The sequence below is a fragment of the Asterias rubens genome, chromosome 8, assembly GCF_902459465.1.
Source record: "Asterias rubens chromosome 8, eAstRub1.3, whole genome shotgun sequence".
Lineage (NCBI taxonomy): Eukaryota > Metazoa > Echinodermata > Asteroidea > Forcipulatida > Asteriidae > Asterias > Asterias rubens.
Genome location: NC_047069.1, coordinates 1,128,464 through 1,153,154, shown reverse-complemented (window position 1 = coordinate 1,153,154; position 24,691 = coordinate 1,128,464). Strand labels below are relative to the sequence as shown.

General features: G+C 38.6%; 1 protein-coding gene across 1 annotated transcript in view; it reads right to left on the bottom strand.

Annotated features, from left to right (window-relative positions):
• Nucleotides 1-386: 386 nt before the first annotated feature.
• The window catches only part of LOC117293306 (cyclic nucleotide-gated cation channel alpha-3-like), a 38,509-nt gene continuing 14,204 nt past the window's right edge, over nucleotides 387-24,691 (bottom strand). Inside the window, exons 2-4 of the mRNA XM_033775560.1 lie at nucleotides 12,935-14,311; nucleotides 4,833-5,056; nucleotides 387-3,886 (exon numbers count right to left, since the gene is read on the bottom strand). Of these exons, the coding sequence (XP_033631451.1) occupies nucleotides 2,439-3,886; nucleotides 4,833-5,056; nucleotides 12,935-13,551 (2,289 nt within the window). The 5' untranslated portion in view covers nucleotides 13,552-14,311 and the 3' untranslated portion in view covers nucleotides 387-2,438. The remainder of the gene's footprint in view (nucleotides 3,887-4,832; nucleotides 5,057-12,934; nucleotides 14,312-24,691) is intronic.

Sequence of the window (24,691 nt, the reverse complement as noted above, 5' to 3'; positions counted from 1 at the left end):
AATACTAGTACGAGTACTTTGTGTTTTATAGGAGCGGTTGCGCTGTTTCATCGGGCGTCTTGTCTAAAGGCTATAATTAGCCTCTACAAAAATAACCAGTTGTGTGTTTAAAAGCACAAATAACTCTCTGATTAATAACTGATTATACTATTAGTCTCCTTCCAAGTTACTCTAACCGTCTATAGATTGAGTCTAAAGCACACATCTATCCCCAAATCTGGTTTTGTGCGATGATAAATTGGGGAGGTAGTGCTTTCTGCTCTACCGGCCAGGCTTCGAATTTATGATACCCAAGCCTACATTCGTATGCACTGTGAAAGGGGTAACCCTGTTTCAGCTCTAGGAGTAGGTGGCAAACGGCCTCTGGAAAATATAATTGTAGCCCACACCTTGAAGTGGCCTTCAGGCCTTGTGGGTCAGGCGACTTGCATAAAAAAAATTAAAAAAAATAAAATACCGCGGGCCCCATTTAACGTTGAACAGTGCCGCTCACTCAAGTTCCACTCAATGATAATCCAAGTTCTATGTTTATACGATTAATTAGTGTCTGTATTACCATGCAGTGGCTACAATCAGGAGCTGTATTCCTTCATCAAATTGACCCTACCCTACTCTACCTCTCCCAACCATTCAAAGAGTGCCAACATTGAAAGTATTACAAACCAGTCACATCAAAACTATAAACACTGGCAACAAAATAAAATGTTGAAAAATATTAAGAGGAAAAAGACAATCTTCGCTTAGCAAGAAAATCCTTCAATATTCTACTAATATTAAAACATGCTTATTAATAAATATGAATAATAATAAATATTAATTTTATACAAATTCACACGTAAATATTATCCTATTCAAATTTTCAAACAGTCCATGCCCACATTTTACTTTGTTAATTAAAAGTGTCCCTCCGAGAAAAAAAAATCAAAATATAAATGTTTGATTGTAACATCCACCTTGGTCAAAACAACGTCTTTGATACATTGTTGAATACATTCATTATGAATGTCCATTAAAACTTCTGTTATAAGATGTTAATTTTAACAATACCAATATGGATGAAAATGGAGAACAAACTTTACCTTTCCATTGTAAACACACACAATGGTAAAAATCCATTTTTGATACATTTTCAACAACAAAGCTTTGTTTTTGGCAACAAAAGAAAGTTAATCGGAAATAAAATACATCCAGAACAATAATCACACTATGACAATCCTTTAATTACCGCTGTCTGGCCGTGGTCATTGACACTATTTTTGTGGACGGACTAGCTAAAAACTTTCCAAAGGAAGAACAGATGTTGTGTTTGAGCGCAGTCTCCCACTTTTGGTAGACAAAGCTTTTTATAAGTAATTCAAGGTGATGTTCAAAACAAAATATTAAATAAGTATTCCACTTTGCCCTGCCTCTTACAAACTGTGAAGATCCTCGAGAAACACTTCAATCAAGTTTATCACTGGAGTTAAAACTAACACTGCATAATAAATAGTTATTAATATACTTTGTTCGAAAATGTATTTCACAAATCGATGTTAAGTACCCGTGTATTAAAACTTTGATCGTTAATCGATTTACTGCGATTTATGCCGTGCAATACAATAATATCATTATAAATATTATAACTTGGAAGGCCTATTTCTAAGGAATGGAAGTGCGATCAAACGAATCTAATTGTATAAACTTCGTTTAACAATATTGGGAAGTTCTGTTTGATTTGAATATTATAGGTTTTCGGCCAATTTCTATAAACATAAAATTCAACTTCATTTAGCCCTTTCGGGGTATGGAAAATAGGTGTGCACTGTTTGGTTTGGGTGTATACAAACAAATTTATAAAACCAAATGGTGTTATAGTAGGCTCAATGTGTCCATCATTATTTTAAAATGGATTATTGATACACATTCGAATTCACACATTCCATAATCCACTCAAAGCTGTGATTATTTTGCTTTTAATACATTCAACTTCGATTTCGTGCATGATTTTGTTTCTCCTATTCATCCGATTAGTTTCAGGGTTTTCCCCGAGTCAAGTTTTTTTTCTTCCAAACTTTCTTGAGTTTTCAAAGTTTCTGTTAAGAAGTATCAGTAACCAAAAGGAGAAAGGAATATAGGCCATATTGTGCCAAAACCTATGAGATTCTATTGATACTGATGCACAGGGTCGGTCAACCTCTGTTCTTAACATCTGGGAGATTCTAGGTGCAGAATAAAGGGGACCCGAACCGCTGGTCATTTCCAAGGAGTTTTCACATTCGTGCAGTTTCATGCCGATTACAAATTGTAATAATGTGTGACCAAAGATTGAATTATTATGGTATTGGAGATGAAAGTTGGAATTTGGGTTCATTATTGCACTTGAAAGACGCTTTGGTCTCACTAGAGGTAAAGATTCTCTCGGTAGCTCGTTCGGAGCAAGCTGCATGGCCTCCCTGGTTTTACTGGAGGTAAAACTCTCTTGGAGGCTCGCTCGGAGGAGGCTGGGGAGGTGCCGTCGTCTCAGACTCCCTCTTCATGCCTTTCATCTTCTTCTCAAGCCTGGTAATCCTCTGCTTTAGCTTCATCTGAGAATTACTGTATTCGGCCAGCAGTCTGGAGAAGCGCGTCTGGAGATGGTTCAGGTTTGCTTCCAGGCGCTCTAACTTCTCTTCTTGCTCGGCCTGCTCCGTGGTCTTGGTACCTTTCTTGGCTGCCTCCTCGTCAATCAAACCATCCTTCATGAGGATCATCCTACCCCTCTCCTCTAGGATGGTCCTGGCATCAGGGTACTCCTTCAGGGCGTCTAGTAGATCGTCTTTAGAGAGACAGAAGAGGTCTGAGTACCCAACGCTTCGGACGTTTGCAGTACGTCTGTTTCCGGAAAGGCTACCCGGGACGTTTAGGATGCTGATCTCTCCGAAGTAGCTACCTTCGCTCAATGTGGCGAAGACTACCTTACCATCCTCACCGACGACCTGGAGCTTGCCTTGTTTCACGATGTACATCTCCCTCCCAATGTCCCCTTTACGACAGATGTAGTCACCGGGACTAAAGATCTGAGGTCTTAGCTTCAGGACCAACTCCACGAGAAGGCCTGGTTCACAGTCTGAGAAAATACTCACCCTTTTAAGAGTGTCTAAATGGACATGGATGGCGATTTCTGCTCTGAGCTTATCAGGAAGAGTGTTCAGTATGACCTCTTCGTCCAGTGTTTTCTTGTTCGACCAGAGGTAATCAAACCACTTAATGACACGGCCTTCCAACTCCTTGCTGACCTTACGAAGGTTCATATATTGCTTAACACCATCCATGCTATTCTGAAACTCGGCTCTAGTGGCGTTCATGTTGCTAATCATGGTCCCGACATTACCAACAATCGTAGCGAATATAAGCACGCCAACCAGAAAGTCAAACACCACAAAGAGATACTCGATGTCTAACACAGGCTGGGGTGTCTCTCCAATCGTAGTGAGGGTCAGTGTAGACCAGTACAGACTGTATATGTATTGATGTATAAGGGTGTCATTTTCCATATTTAAGGGGAAGGGTCCTTCTTCCCCCGGATACACCCAACCGTCTGTACCATGTCCAATTGAATCAGAGATGATGAAATAAAGGCAAGCATTCCAGTGGATGATAATCATAATGTACAGGATGAGGTTGATAACACGGAACACATTGGGGAAGTTGGTGACTGTCTCCGTGCGGTCGAAGCACTCGAGAGCTCTTGGACCCCGGAGGAGTCGAGGAGTCCGGAGTATGGTCGCGTGGATGCCGACTCCAGGAACCAAGTAGAATAGATCAAGTGGAAGCATTGACAGCACATCTAGTTTAAACATCCACGATTTCATGTAGCATTTCCGTAGCTTTTTGGTATCTCGGACAAGAAGTCCTTGTTCCAGATAACCTGTGAAGAGGACAAAATATTGTTATAGAATTTGTACACTATTAATATTGTTAATCATGCCAATGAAATCAGAGAGCAACAGCGCAAAACACATACAGCCATCTTGGCGTGACTAGGCCTAGACTCTTCCCCTTAATAATGGATTGCACATGACGTCATTGACCGCCATCGTTGATGTAAAACAATAGACCTTTCTTTTGGTTGATAAACAAACCGTATTGGTTGGTATGGACGGCTGTATGTTGTAAAACACTCAATCGAATTATACCACGATTTCTGCAAATTAGTTGTTGTGTTTTCAACAAAATCAACACAACGTTTGAATATTTTTGGAACATTGTTACAAACAGTAGCGATCTGTTTTTGATTTGCATTTAAGGCTTTCCTTAGTTTTCCAAATTGGGTTGGGCAAAAACTCGGGCTGTGACATTGCTCGCCAAAAATGCCACCAAACGTTTTTAGAACTTTTAAAAACAGTTCAGTTGTAAAAACAAGGTTTCAAAAGAGATTCCCCTTTCTACTTATTTACCATAGAGGGTGTGAGTCTCATTTACTAATGCCTATAAAAGTATAAAGTTTTGTATTCTATTGTCATTCATAGAAATCAGTATCTCTAAGTGCCGGCCCAGATGAACTAAAGTAAATTCCATACGATTAATATTGAATGGAATGATTTGGAAAGACTCTTGAAACGTGAGATGGTGGTTGCTTGTTTGATGTGTACAGATGAAGGATGTTGTTCCATAAGTTGTGTAGCAAATTAAAAGCTATGTTGATCAGTATATTTTGGTGGCAGTATAAGGGATTGCAAGGGTGTTAGTCTTATCTCGAGTTACTCGTCCTAACTTAGAACTAGCCATACGTTTTGTATATCCCATAGGACAAGTCCTAAGTTAGGACTAGTTCTAACTCCTAACTCTTACTGAAATCGACCCCAGTATCTTACCTGTTCTGAATTGGACGCCTATATCCATAATGTACACAATGTCACACATGTAATCAAGCACGACCCACAAATACACGAAGTTTATCTGCAGATCCCTAAACGATACCCGAGCGATGATGGTATACATGTTGTATAGTACGGCTAGGGTGATTACCAATAACCAACGGTAGTAGAACACATCTGACTTCTCGATTACCCACACCTGGGCCGGTCGAACGCCACCACTGGGGGAAAAGAAAGAATGAAATCAAACATTCAAGTACTGATAAGTTAATGTCCTTCTGAATATTAAATTTGGGTTTACCTATTATTAATTGTACACCGATGTGTGTGTAAGCACTGTATACTCAGTACTTTCCTGAGCTCGGTGAAAAAAAAACAGGCATTTTACTCGTTAAACCAATAACTACACTGTCATCGATTGAGGGCGTGCTATATTATGCAGTCTTTTGTCGGACTCTGTTTGCAGACCCCATGTATTGCCCCTCAAGTCTTGGCTAATGGAGTTAATACGAATAAATGTGAATTGGTACCACTTCAATGTCAGTTGCTAACCAAGCACTTTGGTGCGAGGTACCTTCTAACCGTATACATATGTTGTCCTCGGCGGTAAAAGTGAGTAGATAACAACCACTATATACTGTACTTGAGAGCTTGTTACTTGATGAACCTTATGCAAGTCACATAAACTCAAATCCCACAATGGATGAAGTAATACACAAGTCCACTTGAGCTCAATTCTGACATGATGCGGTACACAAGAGACGTCTTGAGCTCAGCGATGCAAGTTCATCTTGCTGGTCAACTAACAACCAGATTGAGCATCGTCTACAGAGCGAACATCTCCCTTGTGACCCCTCTTGACTTTCCTCTCTTCATGCTCTGTATTTCTATTCCACTTGATTCAGTCCCCAATCCTCCCCTAAACATCCCTGTCTCATTCATATGTATTTCTGTACGCTTCTGTCGATTAAAGAATCGTTCTGTATCTGGATTTACCAATCAATGACATGGGGTTTCTTTTCTTTCTTTTCTGACTCGTTTCTTTTTCGCCTCTATTATTTTGAGTAAAAGAAAAGTTTCATTTATGACAGTATTTACACATAACATTGAAATTACTAAATCACAAAGTCACCCATACGTACTTTTCAAGAGTTGTGTTTTATAAAGCGTTTGTCGTACTCGTTGTTCTGTAGAGCCAATTTGTTTACTTTTTAGCCCAAAGTGCCATATCCGAAGGTAATGTGTCCATTTAAAGGCACTGGACGCCTTTGGTAATTGTCTAAGACCCGTATTTTTACATACAACACACTCGTTGCACTTATTTAATAGGTGTGCTTTTAGATGCCTTCAAAAGACTTCTAGCAAAAAGTCTTTTAATATTAAAGTGAGAAATTACTTCAGATGGAGCCGTTTCTCACAATGTTCAACAGCTCTCAATATTGCTCGTTAGAGGTATGCTAACAATTACTCTGAGTAATTACCAATAATGTCCAGTGCCTTTAAGAGATCCATTACACCCGCGCTTCAGCTGTCGGATTATTGCTGCCATGTTTCAATTATAAATATTAATTTTTAGAAAGGTTCTGTTTCATTACACAGATAAGTGGCCAGGAAAAAAGGTGTACAAAAATAAAGGTCTTTGCCCCCTGAAGGTCGTTTCATTGACAACTACTGGGGATGCAATTAAGTCCAACTCGAACACGGGAATTATTGTTTACAGAAGTGATATCACTGTATTATTACCGACCATGACTTCACTGAAAGTCCTTAACAACAGAACCTAGCAGGTGATGTTAACCACGTGATTATCCGGCTCACAATTTTCCCCCGCTTCTTTTTCCCGCGCGTGAATCTCGAAACCAAAAAATCAATAGTTTTTTTTCGCGCCATAAGTCGTGTTTACTCAAGATGAGTTAGAGTTGTTTACTTTGGCATGCTACGTATGCATTGATTTCTTGGTGAAATGGGATTGGTGAAGGCACATTATCAACCTAGGCCTACAGGCCCTGGGGGCTGAAAACCGTTAGTCTGTCCGTAACCATCACGCAATTTGAAAGGAAAACTACCTTTTGGTTTGTGGAGCCATTTGACTACTTTAGTGCCATATAATTAAAGATATTTACAACAAAGCTAATTTGTGAACATTTAATTTAAAAAGGTGGTCACATTTTTTTGATATCGCTGAAAACTATACGGAGTGATTTTGTCCACGCAGGAAGAATAATTGGAATACATAACCTGAGAGATGTTACTGTCAATAACGATTTTCGCATTCAAATGTTGGGGGTTACAATAAACCCAGATCTTGTCCCTGAACCGCAATGAATCAAACTGAATCAAGATCATCTTGTGCGCTCCGAGGTCAAACCATCATAATTTTACGAGCTGAACATTCCATTTTCGTAACAACTCGAGCGTTTGTGGCAATTTCGAGTGAATGCACATTCATTTCAAGTCGAACATTTCAATTGGTTTCCACATTTAGAACACAAACATGCTTCCACAGTCAATACAATGAAATGAAAACTGAAGGAAGGGTCTGAAGATTTAGCCAAGACGTGGTGCAGCTTGCCATTAAAACTAAAATAGTATATATTCTAAGTTTTACTATATCAATAACACTTAATGAAATTATGATTTTTATAGAATCTATAATTATTGCAAAAAAAAAAAAAATCCAAAACCAATAACATCGATGACTAGAGCAAGCTAGTCGAAACGTTGAGACCAATTTCAGAACTGACTCCGCGGCAGTACAGTTAATTACGATCCTATAAGCTAAAGTAGTAGTCCAGTCTAATTTCTATACCATCCGCCCTGGTAATAGTTAAAAAGCAGGACAGTTCTTTTCAGAACTGAGAAGTCTCCCGAACCTCCGATTATCTACTCCACGGCAGTAGAATAAAGCAAGACAGTTCCCTAAGAACAACTCTACCTGGCAAGTAGATACACACATGGTGTTACCGCAAAAAAATATACATCAAATAAAATATGAGAATATATTTACATGCAACTGTATGTCCTATTATGTAATAATAATAATAATGTAAGTAGTCGAATTTATGCTTACTTTTTTATGGAATGCTTTCAAATCTTCACCCACTGACTTTGCATTTCATATATTCAGTGCATTTCATTTTGGCTAGATTGTAATACTGGCCAAGGTTATAATAAGACGATTGCTGGTTATTATAAACGCATCTTATTGTATAGTGATGCCTACGTCATGTGCATGTTCACGACGTGCAGTGCGCCTTGGTTGTATTTGTAATGAAAAGCAAGCATGCTGTATTGTGTTGTTGTATGAATTAGAAGATAGAAATAATCCTTTCCTGAAAATATTCCTGCTTGAAATGCTCGTATCCGGAAAGGATAAATTAATGTAGAATATGCTGAATGGTGTGCGTATAGCTACGAAGGGGGATCTGAAAAAATTAATCCCCGCGGTCTCACCACCACTCACACTTTGTAATGGCACAATCGTCATGTGCTATTTTCGCTTTTTGGTTATCCGCAGGCCTGTTCTCTGTGTCGTCATATTTTTATTGCCTTTTCTTTGTATGTACTGTTTGCCTGGACAGCACTACCATTATTTACCACACAAACAAATAAATGCATCTTACTTTCATGCGCTGTTTACCAGCCAACTTGACCGCCCATCGTGATTCATTTACACAGGTCAATTTTATGATCAATATCTGAAAGTGTCCCGGAAGATTTTGAATGGAAAACAACTATCAATTGAACAATATTGCACCTCCAATATTGCACCTTCAATATTGCACCTTCCCTCCTCAGATTACTGTGAAATCTGTAATAGGATAATTATATGTAATTGAAGCAAATCACATCATTTTTTTAATGAAAGCTATTATGAAAGCGGTTTAATATTTTCGGCTGTATCCTCCTTAGTATTGGTTGCAATTTTTGGTCAGTGCGTTTGTATTTAAAGACAGCCGAGTTTAATATGTTAAAATTATTTCCCCGTATAAATTTGCATGTTGTTGGGCCTATCTTTTTACACTGACCAAATTCATCAAGTCAGAAATTGCAAGTTCGTAATGTTTACTTTGGTTGAATCAACAGTCAATGACTTGCAGAGATTTCGTTTCAGATGCCATGATCACGATGATGTGAAGAGTCAGTGCGCGTATTCTTAAGGTTAGGTTGACTCAGAGTGTGTTTGTACATGCTACTATAAGCTTTTGCAAAGGGTGCGCGTGTATAATGCCTTCGAAACACACACATGGCGGAACCTGCTATCTTCATACGACGTAATAGTAAGGTACCTGGACAGTCGTTGCGCGGCGGCGATGCAGCTCTGGCTACCGTTAAGTGTGACTTGCTCACGGCACGCGACAACAGGATGGCGAAGGCAGCCATTTACTGGCCGCGGGATACCCAGAAATGTTACTCTAAATCGTGTCAACAAAGCCCGGGCTATGCTGGAATCGCATTATAAAATCACGTTGCCTTAGCAACAGTTTCCGTCTTGTGGGTGCAATAGTGATTATATAGGGAGGACGCTCGTGTTGATTCGTCATGTATTAATCACGATTGATTGTACGTTAATGCAGCGTGTAGAGCAAAGACATATTAGAGACATACGTCGGTCTTGTGATTATTGTCAGAGACACGACTGATAATTAAAAACACGCAGTCGTTTCAAGTGTTTTTATTTTATTTACGTCATTAAGAATTTAAATGTCCGGGAAATGTCCTGCTTCATTACCACGCAGGAGAACAATATTTATTTTCATAAATCAGTGCAGAGGGCAGACATCGGTTCAAATAGAAAACTTAAAATATTGCTTAAATGTTTGCTTAGTAGAAATGAGCAGAATACCAGTCACAATTTGTTCGTATTGATATGGCAATTTGGCTGGTAACCTATTCTGATAAGCATACTTTGGTTGTGCTTAGCGCCTTATTATGCTTTAGCAGGTCTATGAAATTGGGCCCGTGTCTTAGGGGAAGTAGTATTGCATCAGCGTCAATGACATTTTTATAGGATCGGAAATTATTTTCCGTATTAACGAATTGAATATTGCAGTTTTGCAAATGCTGGGTATTTACGAAATCAAATTTGTTTGCATAATAACAGGCTCGTCTGTTTAGAGGGAGATAATAAATTATATTAAAAAACATATCAAGCAATAATAGTAAATGCATTAAATTCTTATGACAAAAGTCAGAGAAGAACAATATTTTGCAATATTGTTAACATCTTGACCCTTGATTTTCTTTCTTAAATCCTGCGGTGATGTTTTATATGTAAATGTGTACGTACAAACATTGAGGTAGACATTTCAATTTGACTGCGAGATCAACGGTCAGCCGTACCACGTGACCGTCAGAATATTAACGCATTCTCGAGGCCAATCTATCGCGTAATTCACAAGCCGTGTGACGTCAGATGTTCAAGCTATAAATATGGGGGGGGGGATATTACAGTGTATCACAGAAATCGATGAGAAATGATTTTATGTGTAGAATATCACCTGTCATTTGATAGCCGGGTAATTGATTTGTCCACGGGCTTCCTGAGCAGGTGCCCGGGCGGCTGCTGCTGACGGGAGGCAGGTGTGCCTAAGCATCAGGGGAGGGACCACTGTTTACGGGAGCGAGGTTGGTGTTGAAACGACGTTCTCACTTGATTGTTCTCACTTTATTTGTTAAACCACGACGCCACCATAAAACAAAATCTTGTTGAGATGAACGAAAAACAAATCCTCTTTAATATTATATGAAAATAAGGAATTCCACGGGGACGTTGCAACCAAACAGGTCCCACGCTGCAGGGATTTAAAATCAAACCTTGTTAAAGTGTACGCTGTACGCTGTCAGAGGGTTTTTCTGCTCTAGAGGGGAAAAATGATTTCAAATTGAGAACCATGTTCGGAAGAGGCACACTTGTGAGTTCATGCATTGAGTTTATTAGACACTTTTATTTATTCTTACGGATTGAAATGAATTTACTCTTTCAATAACTTCCCCCTGAAATTGTGATTAAAAGTGAAATCCTCGGCAGTTAACACCGACATGTCACCATTCAAGTGGTCAACGCAAGGGATTGGTTAATGTTTGTAAGAAGAAAAAAGTACAAGCTTGTTTACGTAGTAATAATAACTGATCAAATATAAAACGTGTACTTTGTTATCCCGTGGTGATTGTTTAAAGGCACTGGACACTATTGGTAAAAACTCAAAATAATTATTAGCATAAAAGCTTACTTGGTAACGAGGGAGAGCTGTTGATAGTATAAAACATTGTGAGAAACGGCTCCCTCTGAAGTAACGTAGTTTTTGAGAATGATGCAATTTCTCACCCAATTAATGAAAAACTTCAGCTGAAGCATTTGACTATACATCTGAAAGCACACAAAGTAATGCAACAAGGGTATTGCTTCTTTTATTGTTCTCTTGCAACTTTGATGACCAATCGAGGCCACATTTTCACTGGTTTGAAATAGTATGCATACAAAATTATGTTTGGATACACCAAGTGAGAATACTGGTCTTTGTACCAAACGTGTCCAGTGCCTTTAACATTGATTCGCGTCTCGGATACAGCGTTCTCTACCGTGCGTTTCTTTTAAACAAACATGGCCATCACAGACCACGAACATGCACACGATTCCTCATCTTTAAATGACGTGAGTAAATAACGTAATCAAAGCCTTAGCAACGGACCAGACGCCGGTTGTGACGAATCAAATGTAATAACAGAGTCTATGTGTTGTCCTGGGCAATGTCTTTTTATATATCAGACAAAGTATGAATCTGTGATAATCAGGAACCAAATTTATAGTTTCACTGTGAATCCAATCCCACCTGAGTAAAATGTGATTGTTTTTTTTTTTTAGAGAACTCAGGAAAGTACTGAGTAAAACTCTCAGGACAGTACTGAGTAATAGAGTAATGAGTAAAAACCAAAAACAATATTCTTTGTTCAGGATTCAAATTTAACATCTATTAAATTGTGATTCCCAAAGAAAAAAATAAGTGATTCAGAAGACATCACTTCGAGGGAATAACATTTAGCAATGGACCTTTGCTAAGTTGCTCTCGTGTGAAAGGGGCTTTAGTTCCTTATTGGTGTGTAAGTTCCTTATTGGTGTCTCAATTCTTTATTGGTGTCTTAGTTCCTTATTTGTCTCTTAGCTCCTTTCCTCAGCTTTGGACGGTAGATTGCTAATTGGCTTTATTGTTTGCTGTATGAGACACCTGATTTCTCACCTGTAAATCTGGAACCACGTTTGATTGGATTTCACCCATTAAAATAGAGTGGATAACGAACGAAACCATGACGTTTATAATCAAGATATCCCGAATGAAATATTTAATTGTCTTGTTTAGGCCCTCTAGATGTTCCTTTGAGTTAGTTGGGATTTAAAGAGATTTAAATCAACAAACTTGTAGTATGATTGAATAGAACTCTGATTCTTAAAAGTTGATAGATCGATCGAATGTTGGTTCTGCTACACAATAGTGTGCTGCAAAATTGAGGCTTTTGAAAAAGTATGCCCCTTCTCTTTAGATATTCATGATTTGGGGAATGCAACGAAGATGACCTCGGTGTGGTTTAGGAAGAAACTATAAATAAACAGTCAACTTGCGGGTACAACCATGTTTAAATCTCTTTTGGTGGAGTGTTTGGCTCTGAAAAGAGCCGGTGTGGTCTCGACGTTTCGATCAGTATACTCTGCTCGTCTTCAGGAGAATGATTTCCACATGGTTGTACCCTAAAGTTTACTATTGATTTTATTCGTCCTATGTATTCACACCATGCAAAGCTTTAAAGGAACACGTTGCCTTGGATCGGTCGAGTTGGTCATTGAAAAGCGTTTGTTATAATATGCATATGGGTAGAAAGATGCTGTATAAGTAGAATACAATGATCCACACAAACATGCCTCGAAATTGCACGGTTTTCCTTTTACCTCGTCAGATAACACGGTCGGCCATTTACGGGAGTCAAATTTTTGACTCCCATAAATGGCCGACCGTGTTCATTCGCACAGTAAAAGGAAAACCACGCAATTTCGAGGCAAACTTGTGTGGATCAACACTCGGTGTGATTTGTATGGTTAGACTTACCCATCTCCGAGTTCAGTACCAACTCTTGATCGTCCTTCCATCGGAGGACCCGCCATGGCCAGACGCTCCAAGAAAGAGTCTGCTCTCTTGGTTTGTCCATCTCCCTTCGTCACCCAGCCCTTGATGACCTGTAAGGTACCAACGATCCTACCCATAGCCGACTCTTTGCGCCTCATCTCGGCATCACTTTCATCACCAGTGTCGTCGTCGAAGAGGGTGACAGCGCCGTCAATAGCGCCATTGTCACCGCCGTCGCCGTGGCCACTGCCACTGCCACCATCACGGCCATCACCACCGCCAACACCAACCACACCACTACTAGCGCCATTTGTAGCGACTGTCGTGACAGTGACTGGCTTGTCGTTGTCGTCGTCGCCGCCGCCATACTGTGATTGGTTGCTGTGGTTGGAATGCTGGCTGTGAGTTGACCTTTGACTGTGATGTGAGTGGTTGCTGTGCTGTGACTGGCGACTGGAGCTCGCCACCTGACCCTGCTCAGCGGCCTCTAGCTCATCATCACCGGGTGGTGACGGCGAGGAGGGCGGCGTAGCTTTGGTCGGGTTAGCTTCAGATTGTCCTCCGGAGATTAACTTGTGTTTCTTCAGTAACTTGTCCATATTGTGTCTCTAAACAAACAGCAGATCCTTTCCAGAACAATGGATATGACTTCACTATATTATGTTTGCCATACAGAAAGTTCTCTCATTCAGCAAACCCTTTCCAGAGCATTGGAATAGTACAGACTTTAATCTATTATGTTTGCCATACAGAAAGTTGCATTCCTTCAGCAAATCCTTTCCGAAGCATTGGAATAGTATAGACTTTAATCTATTATGTTTACCATACAGAAAGTTGCTTAACACTGATCATTGTTTTATCTACTGCATTGTTGTGGTTTAAACAAAAGAAGAATATGGATTCACTATTGTTGGGAATCGTGGTATATCTTCATTATCCAACACAAGTCTTGTACAGGAGTTTGTCTTGAACTTCTTTGGTGTAAGCTTTCTTGTGGTCACAGATCTCATTTTGGTCTTTCAGAAATCGGAGTTTCATTATGTTTATCTTTTGTGATGAGAAATTAACGTACAAAGGCATTGACGCGTATCACCATCTGGGGAAGCCTGTTATTAAATTAGTCTGTATCTTAGATTTCTGGCAGGCCAACATCACTCACAATCATGCCCTCTTAAGAACAGGAGAATCAATAAATCATGCAGCAACATCAGAAGAGCTTGGACATAATTCCATTGATATAATTAACGTGTGTTTGTCTTGCCAGTGTAAACCATCTCCCAATCGCGATATATCCTCTTCAAAGCAAACTTGAGCGCCTTGCACCGTCTTTGTTTCGCCGTCGGTCTGCACACCACCGCCCTACAGAATGAAGAGAAAACACAAAGATATAGCGTTTTGTGAATGGCGCTTTTTGATAAGTGAAGACGTCATGATGACGTCAGACATGGCATGAAACACTTTCGGCATCATGTGTAGGGAGGAACCAAACATCTGTAATTATAGTTTAAACTTTAAAGGAACTAAAATTGAAAATTATTTTTCGTTTCAACATCCTATCACATCCTTGACTAATGGTTTTGACTAATGGATTTAACAATTAAAGAAAACAAACTTAGTGACCTTTTTCAGAAACGAAGCATAAAGGCTTGAATATGAGTAGCGTTTTGATGTTTTTGTTCAACGACATAGACTTCTACGGTACTGTTATACTGAACTGAGCATAATAGTCTGGTTCTGAACTGAATGCCACCTATAGACCTTGTACGTATCTCACTATGCAAGCAATGTTGGGGAACACTGGGCTCCCAACGTACCTATAGACTTGGTTCAAGTCCCTTTCTCGTTCGAGGTCCCTAACACAGCATGCAGCCACAGCAGAGCAAGCACCACGAAACAAAGTTTTCTGACGATGGCACGGGATTGGGACTTGAGTCAAGTCTACAACGTACCTTGCTTTTTTAATGTGTGAAGGAAATAGAATTGCGCACTTAACGTTCAAATTATGCACAATATTCTTGCATGGTCTAACAAGATGCAGCCAAACCCAACAATAACCTAAAAGCCTCGTGCCCTTGATGTGTTTTTACAGTTGTACCAAACAATGCAACCCGTATTGATATCTATACAAGCTTTGACATTTCCTTAACCTTATAGCCATAGATGGTTTATTAGATTACATGACAATAGAATGCATATCGAGGTAGGTATGACATTATCATCGTACCAAACCCAAATAATTACAACTCTAAATCAGGCGCTAAAAGGAAGATCCACATAAGAACCGCATAGCCTTTGTGTAAACATTTTTCAGATTTAAAGATTTAATCTTCCAGCTTTTTTTTAGCAACTGTAAGCCATTTCTGGCGTCTGTATGCCATTTCTGGCGACTGTATGCCATTTTTGGCGACTGTTTGCCATTTTTTGGCAGCTATCAGCCATTTTTGGGCGCTCTTAATAATTTCTGGCAACTGTAATCTATTTCTAGCAACTGTACGCCATTTCAAGCAACTTCCAGCCACTTCTGGCAACTGTACGCCATTCTAGCAACTGTCAGCCACTTCTGGCAAATGTATAAGCCATTTCAAGCAATTGAACGCAATTTCGATCAAAATGTAATTCATTTCTGGCAGCTGTGGGCAATTTCTAGTAACTGTGAGCCATTTTTGGCAACTAATGAAAGCCATTTCTGGCGGCTGCATGAAAGCCATTTATGGCATAAGCCATGCCTAGCAATTGTAAAGCCTTGCTTGAGCAACTATAAGCCATTTCTGGCAATTGAAAGCCATTTCTGGCAACTGTAAGCCATTTTTGATGACACAATATCTTAATCTGCCACAGCCATTGGTGGCGCATATAGATGGCTGCCAATTAATGAAAAGACCAGCGTAGCTCAACAGTGCACCTAAACAGAACAACAATAAATGTAGTACAATACTGTACTGTGATGAATATTCAAGGAGCAATCTGTGCTTATAATTAGTATTCATGTACTTTTGCCAAATTATATTAGAACAGATGGGCTCCGATGATGGCATTCGGTGAGCCATGTTGGTTTTTTTCTGAAGATGTAGACTTATGTTTGCAGAGGCTTTAGAATAAATTGTGTTGATTTAAGGGTATTCCATTACACTTGTTTACTATAGGGGAAAATCACGGGCGGATTAGACACCACATTATCCATCATTCGTATCTTCTCATCTCGTTTCGACCCCCATGGGTCTAAGAGAACTCTGCAGTTTTTAACCAAAGTAATTGCTAGTTTTTAACAAGGTAATTGCTGGAGATTACGATTCCGAAAGTTCTCCACGAAAACGTTAATTAAATTCGAGAATTTAGCGACCAAACACTGTACTGTTGGGTACATAGCCATTTTTAAATTTTCATCTCACAAGAGAGTGTGTATATAGTATACTACTATCCCCAAACTGATCATAATTCAGAGAGAGTAAGTAAACTCAACGTCCGACATGTAGCAGTAGATTACGGGCAACCACGACTAACTTACATTATCTTAATTCATAGATAGTTAACCAAAAGTCCGGCCAGTAGATCAATGAATACCAATCTCTAGTGTACATTATCTTGATTCATAGAGCGTATAAGTATGCAGTTCTGTCAGCAATGTATTTTCTCTTCAATTACGGCACTGCACTATAGGTTGTACTCTGCCCCATAGGCGTGGTATTACAGAATGACTTAATTATTAGGATAGAACCAATGATGACGATGATGCAGATTATATTTGCCAACCTCTCATCGGCTCAACTTCTAATGTTTACCGAGAGCGCCATGTCGTTTAAAAGCTGCGGCCAGTCGCTCGTGTCTTTAAAGCCATTGGACACTTTCGGTACAGAAAAAATAAATAAAAGTTCACAGATTTACAAATAACCTACAGGGTCTACAGAAGGTAATGGTGAAAGTCTTCTCTTGAAATATTATTCCATGAAATTGGTTGAAGTAGGTTGAGCCTAAATTTTCACAGGTTTGTTATTTTATGTAAAAGTTGTGATACACGAAGTGTGGGCCTTGGACATAACTGTTTACCGAAAGTGTCCAATGGCTTAAAAGGGATTATATACGTTTGTTATTTGGAAAGATATCTGTTTCAATCTTAGTTTTAGAATAATACTAACCTGTGAAAATTTCATTTCAAAAGGTGGTAGCGTGTTTGAGATATTGTTGAAAATCTGGAGCGGTTATGTCCACGCAGGAATAATAATTTGCAATGAGAATATACAATCTGAGAAACGTTAGTGTCAGTAACGCTTCCCACATTCAAATTTGGAGAAAACAAATATATATTTGTTTTCCGTAACCACAGTACTTTGAAATGAACAGCTTCTCAAAAATTCATTATACTTCCCAAAGCTGCTGTTTTTTCTTACCAAGTAAGTATTTATTGTTTTCATTATTTTTTGATTACCAAACGTTAATACAGACCCTTTAGTGCGGTTGACTATTAAACGACACTTGTGAAATTCTGCCTTTGGCGCTGCTAACCCTTATTAGTGTTTCTCCACGTACTGATTAAGCATCTTCGGCTATTGTTTTATTAATCGTTTTTGCGCAAATGATTACACCTCGTGTACGGTTGAAGGTTATGAATTAGGGGGTTGTTAAACCACATTACTTTGTAAGGACAATATGGTGAAGCTGTAGATGAGTATCTGGTAAAAAATGCACTATCTTTAAAATACCATTTGGCGTTGTTAGTGATTGTCAGATTATCAATTTTGACAGTTTAACGACATCAGGCTTTGTACGAACTGCTGTCACTTTCTTAAGTGGAAATTGAATCCGTTACAAGCACAACAATTCACCCTTATTGTCAAAGACCAGTATTCTCACTTATTATGCATACAATAATAATCTGTAAGAATTTGGACTCTATTAATGCTATCGAAGTTGCAAGAGAATAATGAAAGTAAAAACACCCTTGGGCCTTCAGGTCTGAAGTCTTACTCAAAAACTGCGTTACTCACAACAACCATCTCCATTGCTCGTTACCAAGTAAGGTTTTATGATGTGCACAGTGCCTTTAAAGGCAGTGGACACTATTGGTAATTGTCAAAGAATAGCCTTCACAGTTGGTGTATCTCAACATATGTAAGAAATAACTAACCTGTGCAAATTTGAGCTCAATCGGTCATCGAAGTTGCGAGATAATTATGAAAGAAAAAAACACCCTTGTCACACGAAGTTGTGTGCGTTTAGATGGTTGATTTCGAGACCTCAAGTTCTAAATCTGAGGTCTCGAAATCAAATTTTTAGAAAATTACTTCTTTCTAAAAAACTATGGCACTTCAGAGGGAGCCGTTTCTCACAATGTTTTTTACCATCAACCTCTCCCCATTACTGGTCACCAAGAAAGGTTTTTTGCTAATAATTACTTTGAGTAAATACCAATAGTGTCCACTGCCTTTAACATCGAATAGAGATTCAAAGACAGGAAGAAGACTCGTGTTTGTCAAAATCTCAGTCCTTTCAATTATTCACAGTTCCATTCTGACCTCTGATAATCACAGATGAAAGATTTCATAGACACGTCAGGTTCAACCTTCAACAAAGACATGATTGCTTTTTATTTCCTTCTATATTAAAAGGTAGATTCATTCACTAATGTACAAGTCGTGCTGTAGTGATTGGAAGTTAGTGGTGAATATTTAATATTACAAATGTGCGTCTAGTTTGAGTTTGATTATATTATTTCTGACCCTCGACCGAAGGGCACATTGTATTTTAATGTTAGAACCCAATCAATCCTAATGGATTGATCATTATATTGAGAATGAAATGTGAAAGTAATTCATTTGTGGTTAATTTGTCGGAAACATTCCAGCTCAATCAGCTCTCCCGGTTTGGTTTGGGAAACGGTCACATCCATTCGGGCGCGATTTGAAAATGGGATATTAAAAAATAAGCATCCCGCGACCCCATCCCAAATTTCATTTAAATGTTAATTTTACCAAGCTATTTTCAACACATCAAATTTGAAATTGAATGATTTGCAAATGGGATATACAAAATTAAGCATACCTGTACCAAATTCTGTTTCAATGTGTGTTTTTTTTTTTACCAAGCTATTTAAAATTGAATTTATAAAAAATTTCTGTTTTGTTTTTTAATTTTTTACTATAAACAAATATAATATATTATTTAACAGAAAAATATAGCCTTCTTTCAAGTCGTTTTCTCATTTTCGATACGGACGAGACATGCATTGTCTATTACGTTTCTCATGCATTATATTCATACTACTTTAGGCTGTTTTTCGATTTTGCATGCCCTCAGAAACATCTTAGAAATTGTTATTGATAAGGCCTGTCTATTAAGAGCATTTACCTTGTGTATGTAGGCCAGTCCTTGTACGTGATTAAATTTTCCTATTTTGATTCTTCCAAGGACCAAATATCAGGCATATGGTTTCTTTCTGCTTGTTCCTTGTTTTTGCAATGCTTGTAGTCAAATCATTTACAAATACATGCACTCTTAAAACAGCGTTTAGAGTTTACACACAAACGTTTACCCACTTTGAACAAAAAAAACCCTGATAATTTTGACACCTGCTCAAAATGTTTGGAGCATTCAAACACAAACGATATCTAAACTATGAATATGATTACCTTGATACTCTCTGTCGGCTCCTCAGATACTTTTGTCAATCCTTTTGTTTCATATTTTGTCAAGATGGTATGGGGGTCGTCCGGAAGAGTCAGGGTTATCCTGTTTCTTTATTTACGTGTTAATATCCCCTATACTGTGATGTAATTTTTTATAATTTTATAAATCTTTTTATCTTCTCCTTTTTTTGAGGTTTTTGGTTATACATTTGGTACAAATTATGCTTAGACAAGTGTTAAAATTCTAAACACTGTTCTCTCTTCTCCTATGGTTGACAATTATATGTAAAGCCAATACGAAGAAACCTTCAAGCTATTGACGTGTAATATTCATCGCTCTGTAGACTCGCTCACCATGTCCATAGGCTATGAATATAGCATGTTTTCGAATTCTATATTAACGTTTTTCAATCCTATCTTTCTCGAACATCAAAAGTTTTCAAATTTTGTTTTGCCCTCGGAAACATTTTTAGAAATCGCCTATTAGAGCCTTCACCTTGTATATGTAGGCCAGCCCTTGCGGTACCTGCTTAAATTTGCTGATTTTTTTCCCCCGAAGGACCAAATACCATGCCAGGGGTGGATTTCACAAAGAGTTAGGACTAGTCTTATCTCAAGTTAGGACCAGTTGCTCGTCCTAACTTAGGACTAACCATGCAATTTGTATATCTCCTAGGACTATGTCCTAAGTTAGGACTAGTCCTAACTCTTTGTGAAATCGACCCCTGGTTTCTTTATGCATGTTTTTACAATGCTAGCAGTACAAACATTACTGGTACTCTCTTCTTCTATGGTTGACAATTGTCCAGCCACTACGAAGACACCTCCAGCCTTTTGACATATTCATCGTTCTCTGGACTCGCTCACCACATGTTCATAGGCTATGAATATTTCACATCACTTGTAGTACCAGAGCATGGTTTTGAATTCTATTAACGCTTTTCAATCTTCTCCCCATCTTTCTCGAACATCAAAAGTTTTCAAATTTTGTTTTGCCCTCGGAATTTGTTTTTTGAAATCGTCTATTAGAGCCTTCACCTTGTATACGTAGGCCAGCCCTTGTACTTGAATAAATGTTCTTACTTTTATTTCGAAGGACCAAATACCATGCCTGGTTTCTTTATGCATGTTTTTACAATGCTAGCAGTACAAACATTACTGGTACTCTCTTCTTCTATGGTTGACAATTGTAAAGCCAATACGAAGACACCTCCAGCCTTTTGACATATTCATCGTTCTCAGGACTCGCTCACCACATTTCCATAGGCTATGAATATTAAATTCACATCACTTGTAGTACCAGAGCATGTTTTCGAATTCTATTAACGTTTTTTCAATCTTCTTTCTGTCTTTCTGAAACCTCAGGCCCGAAACTAGAAGAGGCTCACCAAGGTCATCCAACGTGGAATTGAGCCGACGACTCTTCACGTGTGTCCCCCATTGAACTCTAAACTGACAGTGATGCTGGTAAGTGATAACTCTCTTCTATTATACTCCGAAACTGACTGCATCCTCTACAAAGTGTCCCGATGTATTTCCATACCGTATGTTAAGTGTACCATTTAACCCCTTTAAACACATTTCGGAGGAGTCATCTAAATTGTAATCGCATCTTCGAAGCTGGAGAAGCTGTCTTTTTGTCGCTACCTTACGGAATGCATTATGAACAAAGTTTCCATTTGTGAACCCTTTATAAGAAAATCATGTTCCTCATTGAGTTAGCGTTACAAGTCTGTATGGGAGGCATTTATATCAAGGAACCAGAAAGGAATATAGTGAACTATTAAAGAGTGGTTGATGTTTTTTTATGAGAAAGCTCTCCCAAAGCCTGAACACGACATTGCGGTGTTTGACGAAGCACTACTTGTATTTTTTTTTATTTTTTTTATTATTTTTTATATATGGAGCTGTAAGACGCTCTGGTCTTTCAAGAGTGCAAAATAATGACCTTCTGCTTATCATAACACTGTATTCCATTATTAGTATGTAGGGTTGTATTTACTGTACCATAAAACCGAATCAATACGAGTCTACCCCTATTGTTCACGGCATTTCTTCAAATGCCATGGAACATAAATGAATAGTACAAATTATGTTATCAACATTGTGTTTCTATTCAGAGTAACTTATTGAACAACGCAGGGGAAAACAACATCTACAGACGGACATGTTTTTGCATTATCACTACTTATACCTTACAAATTGTCATTATTCTGAATACAAAGAGCAGATTGAAATTTAAGATACCCAATACATCTCTAGATCCCCCCCCCCCTGAATGCTATTTGTATTAAAAGCAAACCTTATAGAATAATATTCTGAATAGTCCTTTTATTCATCCCACATTGGCGACTCTTGATCATGCTTATTGTACAGCGCATAGTATTGGATGCCACCCGTTTTTATATCAAACATTGGGTGTCATATGACGGTTGGCTTAATAATCGGTGATGTAATTTATATGTATGTTCCCGGTACGTTGAGCAGACAACGGGACGTGGGTAACCAAACACCGTTCAATACAGGGGAAATTTGCTCGTGGGTCCCCGAGCGGTTCGTGTGCTTGCATAGACCTGATGCCGTAGTCATTAGGCTACTACTAGTAGTCACTAGGTTAGTATTCACTATAGCTTTCAGTTGGGTTGAACTCTTAAACCATGCAAGAAGGAGCAGCTCGAAGACTCCACACGCATTTAGTCATTTTCTACAAATGTAGAAATATAAGTTGTACATGATTTTATTGGATATCCAATGATCATCAATCGTTAGAAACTCTGAAAGTAAAATCAGTTGTCTGACTTTTGAATCAGTTGTCCTTAGTTGTCCATGTCAGTTTCATGTGCATACAGTTATGTTTAATTTTAAGGCTTACATAGGTTAGTTGTATGACTTGTGTAATAGGTCCTAAGTATCCTTTACGAGCTGGACGTGACTTTCATATCAACGTTATACCGGTACTCAATTACATTAGGCCTTTTAGGGGCAAAACATGCTTTATAGTTTGCATAAAAGGATCGTTGTGATAAATATCTTACGGCACCTTTGCTGAAAATTGGAAACCCAAATCATCGTGGAGCCTTTTAGCTGTTCTTCAATTTAAAGTGACTTTAGAAAACCATGGTTTTTAAAGACTGACATCGTTGGTTATGATTTATGTGATTTGCAATGGGCTGGTGGAAATGGTGATCAAAGTCTAAAGCCGATGAATAAGATCACTGTATGATTAAACACTGGTCATGACAAAAACACGAATGCACAAAGTTGGAGGTGCTGAGTACTAACTACTATCCATTGTAAAACAAAGCCTACAATGCTAAAACAATAGCGATACCATAATCACAGATTTACGGACCTCCACATTTTACTTTCTGGGTCATGTATTGTGTTTCTTGGATCCTTGGTCTACATCATGATCTAAATTAACGACACCAAGGTTAAGTTTTTTTTTTTGAAAGCCAATAGCGATGTAAAAAGCCGTTTGGGAACGTTCAGTTTGACGAATTTTTGTCAGGATATTTTTGTATGTGACGTTTTGTCTGCATATTGATATCCTTATCAAAATAATGTAACCCTATGTTCAGAATCCGATGACAGGATCTGACCCACGGGACCCGGATCCGGGTCAATTCTGACCCTGGAGTTTTTAGAATGGTAAATGTAGATGGATATACCCATCTGCACAATTTTAAACCATATACAGTTCTAGCTGTCCGTCTGCACAAGGCACTGGACACGTTTGTCAAAGACCAGTATTCTCACTTGGTGTATCCCAGCATCATGCATCAAATAACAAATCTGTAAATTTTTGGCTCAATTGCTCATCAAAGTTGCAAGAGAATAATGCACGAAAAAAAAAAACACATTTGTTGCACATAATTGTATGATTTCAGATGCCTAAAAAAGGCTTCAGGGCCTGAAGTATTTTAATATGTGGGTGAGAAATTACCTCTTTCTCAAAAACTACGTTAATCTAGACGGAGTCGTTTCTCACAATATAATCGTCCAACTCACGGCATGGGTTTTTGAAAGTCAAAGCTTTCTTTTTATACCTGGCAACTGTCCAAAAAGGCAAGTAATCATTCTAAAATTAAGTTTCAGATCTCATTGTTGATCCGATGAAAGCCTTCGCCAAATCACGTTATTTCTCACCCAATGCCCCGAGATAATGCGTGCTCTTTATTGATGTGTGTTTAAAGACACGTCCGACCTTGGTTTAGCTTCGCTCCTGCGCAGCCATTATGATTTTAACTCAGCAGAAATCAGGCAAGAATAGAGGAATATAGTCTGGCCTATGTCTTTGTCTGACAGTCACCGTTTGAATCTCTTGATAAGACTCTAGGTAGCGTACATAGTATGTTATATTGAACCATATTTTCTGTGCATGTCCCAAAAATGTTGACATTATAAAGTCAAGTCTTTACATACCCAGCCAATGTGTAGAGTTATTTGAGTTAAATAATTACGCGGTTATTTTTTTTCTAATTGACTAACCTTTTAGGGGCGTGGAAATACCCCGACTTTATTCCGGATGGACGAAAGGGCCAATATTCTTACCAAACAATACAATTAAATATTTAAAATAAATATTCGCAACTCTCAATAGTATTTTATCTAAGTGACTTTTTTACATGCCCAGCATGTTTAAAAATATTCGAACCCGTAAGCAACCAGTATGGGGCTAACTGGTATATTATCTAAGTTATTAATGTCACGGGAATGCCCTTATTTTCTACAACACCATGAACAAATCATGTTAATACAAACAAAATAAATCTGGGGCGTGACCCCCCCCCCCTTGATGTGTGTGGAACAACCCATTCTAGGATATCAACGAATTAGACCCCCTCCAGTCAGTACACTTTAGAGAAATTACCTAATTAGTGATTAAAGGGAACCATCAAATCCAATGGTCCATTCCCCTCCGTAAATGGTTCTAATGGGGCTTCTTGCATCAACAGTTTTACCCCTCCTTTAACAGTGTCAGACCCCGAGGGAATTGGCAGTAATTCGGCCCAGTAATGAGTTTGATAGGTATAGTCTCTGTGCGTACCTCCCTCTAATGTGGAAGGGTCTTAAATTGTCGTCAGTCGTTAAATCTGAGACGACAGAGGGAAAAGTA